At 39.8% G+C, this 8401-nt stretch overlaps 1 protein-coding gene across 3 annotated transcripts in view; it reads left to right on the top strand.

Annotated features, from left to right (window-relative positions):
• The first annotated feature begins 380 nt into the window (after window positions 1-380).
• The window catches only part of LARS2 (leucyl-tRNA synthetase 2, mitochondrial), an 87101-nt gene continuing 79080 nt past the window's right edge, over window positions 381-8401 (top strand). For 2 of the 3 annotated variants that reach the window (XR_003073639.3, XM_025147499.3), the window contains exons 1-3: window positions 381-458; window positions 2444-2699; window positions 4321-4449. Coding sequence is in view for 2 of the 3 variants with exons in the window: in XM_025147499.3 (XP_025003267.2) it covers window positions 2445-2699; window positions 4321-4449 (384 nt within the window). In the remaining variant the exon portion in view is untranslated. Of the gene's footprint in view, window positions 596-2443; window positions 2700-4320; window positions 4450-8401 lie in introns of all 3 variants that reach the window. The other variant, XM_040696589.2, reaches the window with a different exon arrangement.

The following is an 8401-nucleotide window of genomic DNA, read 5'->3' as shown; positions in this document are numbered from 1 at the left end:
ACAGGAGCAAAGAAATACATTTCTTTTTCCTTGTATGTTATGACAAGCAACTTGCAGTAATTGAAAACAACTCTGAACTGTATGGAGTTGACAACAGTGCTGTTGGGTAAGATGTTTTCCAGCAAGAGCTTAATTATGCTGCTCTAAATTGTCTTTATTTTTTTTCTCATTAGACAAAAAAAAAAAAAGGAAAACACAGGAACACCCCACCCACAGCGCTAGAAGGTCCCTTCCAACGCAGCAGCACCCAACAGCCGCAGGACCACCACACCCGGCAGCGCGGGACAGGCGCGGCCCAACCCCACCCCACACACCGTTGCAGCCCCACTGCGCATGCGTAGGGGACGGCGCAGGCGCGGAGCCACCCTTCCGCTCCCCCCACCCCAAGATGGCGGCGCCCAGATGGGGAGGCGGTAGCTGAGGGCGTGCGAGGTGCGGCCGCGCCTTCCTGCGCGCAGGTAACCGTCCCCCGCCTCCCGCCAGCACAACGTCTCCAACCTCTGCGCGGCCCCGTCCGCCCTGCACCCTCCGCGCCTCAATCGCCCTCTCCTCAGCCTCCTCGCTGCTCTGCCGGTTCTCCCAGGCTCCCTTGCCGGTGTGCTACAGCATCATCGCGATGCAGTGTCGAGCTGCGTTCCTTTCCGTTCTACCGGTCCAACCTCATGCTCTTTTCAAACTACTGTGGTGTGAGATACGTGGCCCGCAGCCTGCTCCTTCCAGTGGGGAGGGGTGTCCGTACCTGTGGCGCCATTCTTATCTTGCACCTGTGCACACGCACCAGGAAGGGTCACACCATATATACAGTGCTTGAGTTCTGTTCTACAAGGCTGATGAGTGCATGAGGGGGCTTGGGGAGACCCCAGCCCTCACCTCACTGCTGAGAGTGGCTTCTGGGGGGAAGGACAGAGCTCCTTTCTCTTACAAAGCCAAAGTAACAGGAGTAATGAAGAAATAATAAAAATTACAGTAAAGTAGGCAAGTGCTAAAAAGTTCTTGCTAATTTTGTGTTGCATGGATAGGTGTGACTGTGGAGGGTAGGAAATGGAGTGGCTCCTGACTGGCTCATGCACAACTGTGCTTGGAATCCGGAGTCCAGTTCTGGATTTGTTATTACAATTGAGAATGGTTTTAGAGATTTAGCAAGGAAAAAGTTCAAGGCACTGCTGTGACTTGTGTAATTTAAGAGTATTTAAAGGAGACTGCTCGTTAAGGGGCAGAGAAAAGTGCAATTCTGGAGGCAGGCAATGAGGTGGACAGGGATGGCATGTGTATGCATATACATAATGTACAGTAAAGAAGTATAATGTGGGGGGAAAATATAAAAGCTGGTTTATTCATGGTGGTTTTATTTAATGCTGTATTTTCTACTGTAGAAAAAAAAAACTAGTAAAATCAGTAAATGTATCAAAAACAGGGAGGCCAGCAGGGGGAGGGAGGTGATCACCCCTCTGTATTCTGCACTAGTGAGGCTACACCTCAAGTACTGTGTTCAGTTTTGGGCCCCTGACTACAAGACAAACATTAGGGCCCTGGTCCATATCCGGAAAATGGTGACACATTGGAACAAGCTGCCCAGGGAGGTGGTGGAGTTGCTGTCCCTGGAGGTGTTCAAGAACTGCATGCATGTGGCACCGAGGGATACAGTGGGCATGTTGGGGGTGGGTTGGCAGTTGGACTTGGTGATCTTAGTGGTCTTTTCCAGCCTTAATGATTTTATGATTCTGTATCTTATGGAGACCAATCTTGAGCTTGAACGTTATTTGATCTTTTTCACATCTGAGTAATTTCTATTTTGGAACACTTATTCTGAAGCACGTGAGGAGCTCTTTTAATTGGGTTTTCTATTGATGGAGAATAGATCTCTCCAGAACCAATCTTTCTTACCTTATTAAATCAGACCTGTTCTGAACTGAATAAGTTTCCCAGGTAGTTCTAGCAGGATTCTATACTGACAAGGAAGCCCTTAGCACAGTGCTCCATTTAGAATACCTAGCTGAAGTCTACTAATTATAGTAATCCTCCCCCGTCTCTTATCCTTGATGACAAATTCAGGAGTTTTACAGAATAATTTCATCCAACTTCCTCTTCTCCCTGTATTCATTATAAATGGTTACTAACACCATTAGCCCATTTCTGTTCACTCAGCTCAGTTCCTTGGGACTTCAGTGACTAATGCTGCTTTTATGGGAGTTGGAATGCTAGAGAAGAAATCTATCATAACACTGTTGTTCTATGCAAGGGTGACAGTTCATTTCTTAGATGAAAAATAAATGCTTGTATAATTTAAACGCATGGGAACAAAATGCAAATAGAAAACAGCAGAGTAATCTAAATTGAGCAAAAGTGTGTTTCAGAGCTATGAAATTACTGCATAATCATAGCAACCTCTGAAATACTGCTCTGTGCTGGAGACCAAACTTTGGTTTTTTTTTATCTCTTTCAGAATGGACACCGTAGCACTGAGAATGCAGTCGGTTTGTCGGAGATTTGGTGCCTGTTCCACATGTTTGAACAGACAACTGAATGGCTTCTTGGGACTCAGGAACCGGACTCCTCTGCCATCTCATGCTTGTATCAGAACTATTTACAGCGAGACGGGGAGATGGGAGAAAAACTATGGGCAGGAAACAAGGAGAAGAGTGGAAAACTGGTGGTTCCCAAGAATAAAGGAGCAGTTCTGCAGAATTTCAGAAACAGATGTAAGCATTGTGAGAAATTTGGAGATTACGTTTGATATTTTTGTTTCCTTAAAATGAAATTAATTCAAAAACATTTAATACAGTTAGCTTACGATGATGAGATGTGTATTATAGTTGAGAGGGGAATATTTTTATGTAACAGTAGAATATTAAAAGCAAATACTGCAGTAGGTGGAAAATAAAAGGAAGGACATAGTGTTCAGCAGAGTATGAGCTTGTAAATATACAGAGTGTTTACTCAATTGTTTCTTCCAATCTTGTATCACATTGAGAAATTACTTAAAGTATTAAAAGAAACGTCTTTTACTTTCAGAACTTTTTGAAGTAATGGTCTCTGTGGTTATGACAGAAGCTTTTATATTTGGCACTGTGATCTTTGGTGTAGGAAGTTGATTTTTTTTTAAACAATATATTCTGTTTTACAGTGAGTTAGGAATAATGAGTAACATTCCCATACAATGAGAGATGTTGAAAACAACTGTAGCCTCTGTGTCTGACTCTTTGATTTCTCAGTTATGCTCAGTCACATAAGAGATCAAAACTTATTTTTGGCTGTCTCTTGTTTGCTTGTTCTTCTCTCCTAAAATCTGCCCCTTCTCCAGCCAAAAAAAAAAAATAAATCAATGCTATCCAACTGTGAAAGCCAGGAAGGGGGCTTGCTTTTTCTGACCAAGAAAACTGGGATGAAAATAGTGGGTACGTGTACATCTAGCAGGGAAGGCATTAACTTAAGCCTTTTTCCTTTTATTATGTGATAATGCATGTGTATGTAGATAGCTTGTACATATAATACATATGCTAAGTTCTGAATGGCATTTTAAAGTATGTATTTGTTTTGCCCTGACCATTGAAGTAGAGAATCTCTTAAGAGGCAATATGATAAATATGAATATAGAGTTCAGAATAGTAAATCCCCATCTTTTTTTGTTGTTTGCATTGTTATTTAAAGAAAAATAGTGTAATAGCTTATCAAGCGTTTATCAAAGATAAATTCAATGGTAATCAAAACGTTTTAGGAATAATTTATGGGAGATACAGTGTTTGATTTCCTCTAACTTTTGTCAGTTTACTCAGACCTAATTAAATTAATTTTGAGGAAAGACTACTTTGTATCTGAGTGTAAGAGTAAAGCTGAGGAGTTTCACTTCAGTGGATGTTTGTGCCATTACAAATGAGATGGTTTCTCAGTTTATTACACAAACCTGACCATGTGTGAGCTCCATATGCATTGTAAATACAATGTAAAACACTTAGTGAAACTTCAGAGAATTGCTTTAATCAATCACTTTCTTTAATTGATTGGAAGCATTGGGAGTATTCAGGTAATGCCATACAGCTGCTGTGGTATAGAATGGTGATTTGTTAAGCTGCTGTCAATATATCTTTAGTTCAGTAAAAGTTTATTAAAGATGTGATTTTTTCAAGTACCATATAACTATCAATGACTGCAGAGTCTGGTAAATGATCTGTTTGCAGGCCCAAAGAATTTGATGATAGGACTTTTGTTAAGGATCTGAATTTTGTTTCTTTTCATGGTAATTTGTAGTTTGTAATGTACCTGTGTATTTATTCTAGGGAAATGCTAACTTGTGGTTAAAACTTTCTAATAATTCCGTTCTAGAAATCAAGACCAAAATTTTATGTGCTTTCTATGTTCCCATATCCCTCTGGAAAACTTCACATGGGTCATGTTCGTGTCTACACCATCAGTGATACTGTTGCTCGGTTCCAGAAGATGAGAGGGATGCAGGTAAGAAAGAATCTCTAGTAGGGTTGGTTTTTTGTTTCCTATTTGTTTGTTTTCTCTTCTGTTTTCTGAATGTTAATATTATTGGACAGGAAGTCTTTATTTTCCAAAGTCTATAAAGGTGAGGATTTAGTTGGAATATATGCTACGGATGCGTTGGTGTGGTGACTTTTGGACTTCTGAATATTGAAACTTGAGACTTGTAAAAAATGTCATCTTCAGAGCTCGCTGTTGCTAACTGAACTTTAGAAACTATCTCTAATGGTGTAGCTGATGCTGTTATCTGTTAGCATATCGCACAATGTCAGTGAGAAGTGTGGGCCACGCTGTTTCTATGAGAGAAGACTGAAGGCCTGAATGAAATCTATGTGGAAAATTGAGGGAGAAAGAAGTTCATATCCTGTAGCTGACAGCATAAAACTGAGAAGCCTCAGAAGCCAACACCATTCGTGTCTCTGCTCCCCTCATTCCTCCCTCCTTTTTTTCTGAGCACTGAGCAGAAGGTATAGTTGGGAGTTGGTCCCTGCAGCCTATGGATGGGATTTGAGGGATTTTGATAGACTTGAGGCCTGAGTGACAAACATGTTAAGGGGAGAGAAAAGATTTGGTAGGGGGAGTCTGTTAAGATGTGGGAAAGAGGAATGTGGAAAGGGAATATTCTGTTTTGGAGTAGGGAAAAGAACAGAAATCGCTTTAGGCAAAAACCTGAGTCTTAGAAAGGAATGTATGAGAAAGAAGTAAAACAGGGATTGAAACCTCGGAGTGCAAATGAAAGTGAAATGGAGAAATAAACATTAGTTGTTGGTTGTGGTTCTAAGTACAGTCTCCTTGCTAGAAATAGTGCAGAAATGCATGGATCTATTACAGTCCATGAGACTCTAGAGGTGTTGTCACTGAATTAGTCAGTGTTGCCTTTCCAAATACTGTTAATTTGATGCCAATGATGGAACTACCGTGCACTGAATATGTCCTATTCTACAGGAATGCATTCTCATGCTTTTAAAATCATGAGAAAAAGGAATAAATAACACAGACTATTAAAAAGGGGGGAAAAAAAACCAACCACAAATGTCTCTGTTAATAACAATCTGTCCTAATGTCTCTGAATGACTAGAATTCACATCTCGTTTTTTAAAATAGCCAGCTGGAACCCTGGTGAGACCTTAGATCAAGACTACTGGACATGCCATTTCAGAACACAGGTTATCTCTCAGCAGTGATGGCAGAGATAGCAGCTAATTTTCTGTTCAGGAAATGAGAACATGCTTCCTCTTGTCCTACAGGCACTCTAATATGCTTAAGTCATTTTCTTTGTTAGCTAGAATATGTTGAATTTCTATTAAAAGTTCTATCTTCCATTGCATTAACTTCTTGTAGCATCTGTATATGATTAGGCTATGACTAGAGGTGGGCAGACAAGCAGTGCAGCACTCAGGTACTATCAGAAAACATTTAAGGTCTCTCAGGTGAGTTCTGAGTATGTTGAACTAAGAGCTATTGTGCTAGTGGTGCACATTAACTTGCTCAGACTTCTACTTAGCCTAAAAACTTGGATTTTTTTTTAATATATTAGTCATGCTAATTTCTCCATCAGTTAAATTTAGTCTTCGTAACTTACTTTCTTTGCACTGTTGATTTATCAGCCTTTAGGTGTTTTCTCTGGTTGCTTTCACATTACCCAAACTGTGAAAGATTTCCATTGCGATGGTTATAGGCTGTGACGTAGTTGTCTTTTTCAGGTACAAAATGTGATATGCCCAATAAAAATAGCTTTCCCTGTGGTCAGGGAATGACTGAAATTCCCCTGTACCCAAAAAGAAAACTTCAGAATGATACACATTAATATATTTTTAAAGTAATTGTATTGATTTTTTATTGCTGGAAAATCAGTGTTAGTATTGCATATTTGAAAGTTCAGTGATTGCTGATTCTTACATAGCAAATGTTTGTTATACAGTGCAGAGTGATGAGCAGTTACTATGAAAAACATAGGTGGAAACATTCAGGCTCACAGAGCCCAAGGAAAACTTCAGACTAAAGTGACTTATTTGTTGTCCAGCAAACAGCAAGGGAAGGTAGCAGGGAGGGAAGGTCACTTCTACATTGCTTTGTATGGCTGAGTAAGACAGTAATGTCTGTTGAATAAGATGGGTTGTTGGGTTTTTTGTTCTGTTTTTTAGAGAATGCCTTCATGAGAGAACAGTAAACTTCTTTCATACTGATTAAATCTGAACAGGAAAAGAATTGGCTTATCTGATAGAATACCTAAGGGTAAATTTGAATGCCTTTGCAACTGGATTAGAGTTCCTTTAGTAAATTGGAAAGATTCTTTGGAATGTGATCGTGGAATTTCTTTGTAATGGTGGTAGTTTGATATCTTAGCTGGGAGAGGTTCAATCATTTAGTGCTGTATTCACTTATTCAAAAATGGAACATTAGTATTTCTTTTTCCTGGCAGGATAGAATCTGTTTTTGTTTCAATTAAAATAGAGGTGATTCCCACTCCAAGCTGCCAGAAAGCTGTACTTTACCAACTCATGAAGTGGGAAAATACATTTTTTTTTGCACTTTTTTCCTTCATTTTTGAGATTAATATTACTTCAGCATAAAGCCATAAATGATATTAGTGACAAACAACACTGAAAATGGGCAAGCAAACAGATCACCTAATGAGCAGCAGCCTTATCTGTGATGCATGAATGCTGGTGATTTATTAAGTGGTGTGCAGGGGTGGGACTTCATGCAAATGTAACATCACAATGGGCAATCACTTCTTCAATGTCCTGATGAGTGATGAGCTTTGCAGTGTTTGCTGTAGGAGCTACAGGAACGTGCCTGTTGCAGTACACTGAGGTAGTCAGCAGCGCTGTACCTTTGGGGTCAGCACATTGGGTTGCCCCAATGGGCACTGAAGTCCTGTTTGTTTTACTGGAAGATCTGACCAATGAAGCCCTGTCTGTTGGTCCAGCACTCCTCAAATGCCCGTGGGCAGTGTGTGGGAAGCAAACTCCTTTTGTGTGTATTTGTATTAGGATGCTGGCTAAATACTAAAAGTACATCTGTTAGGAGACGTGAACAGGAGCTGTGAACAGTGAAGGTTACTTAACATGAAAGCAGTGAGCCACACTCTTTCCTGAAGATAACTTACGTATTTTGATTTACAATTTCACATATGTTAATAAACAAATATGGAGCTAAAATACAGTTTTCTTTTCACTGTGAGCATACGTGTGTGCTGTGAAGTCGAATGCAAGGGCTTTGTAAGAAGTAAGAGTTCCTATTCATTTGCTGGGAGTGCCAAGTACGAATTATAGATAGTCATGGTGATTTTCACCATGGCAGATATTTCCAGTCAGCCACTGCTCAGGGAAAAAGTATTTACCATTACTTTATCATGCTATCATTATCATGTCTTTGATAAATTCCAAAGTGGATAATTTTTGCCTCTCAGAAGATTGCAGATAATTCTCTTAGCAATCAGTAAGCAGAGTGATTCAGCTCAATAGTTCCTGTGATATCTTTTTAATAAAATTCTGAATTGAAATTGATACCACCGTGAGGCTCTCGTATGAGTTGCACAGAAATGAGAATGGTGAAATTCTGGTACTTTGTGATTGGATTTTGTCATTTATACTCAGACTGCTCCTGATAGATGAGATTGGAATACTTTCAGTGATATTTTCACAATATCCCCAGATGACCTAAGGAACGCTTTCTTTTTATCCAGAACATTTTTTTTAATTGGATGTATTTTCATTAGTTTTCCTTTCCAGCACTGAATCTTAATACTCTTGAAATTGCAGAAGTGAACAGAGAGGCAAGTTTAATTAAAACTTCATAATGAATTCATCAGTAGGATATGCTATTGCAATACATTGCCATTTTCCGGTCAACATTAGCTGATATTCTACTCCACTTTGTGTGTGTGTGTAAAGTTGGTGTGGCCATTGGTGAA

Source organism: Gallus gallus, chromosome 2 (assembly GCF_016699485.2).
Source record: "Gallus gallus isolate bGalGal1 chromosome 2, bGalGal1.mat.broiler.GRCg7b, whole genome shotgun sequence".
In the NCBI taxonomy this organism is placed as follows: Eukaryota; Metazoa; Chordata; class Aves; order Galliformes; family Phasianidae; genus Gallus; species Gallus gallus.
This window is presented reverse-complemented; position numbering and strand designations above follow the sequence as displayed.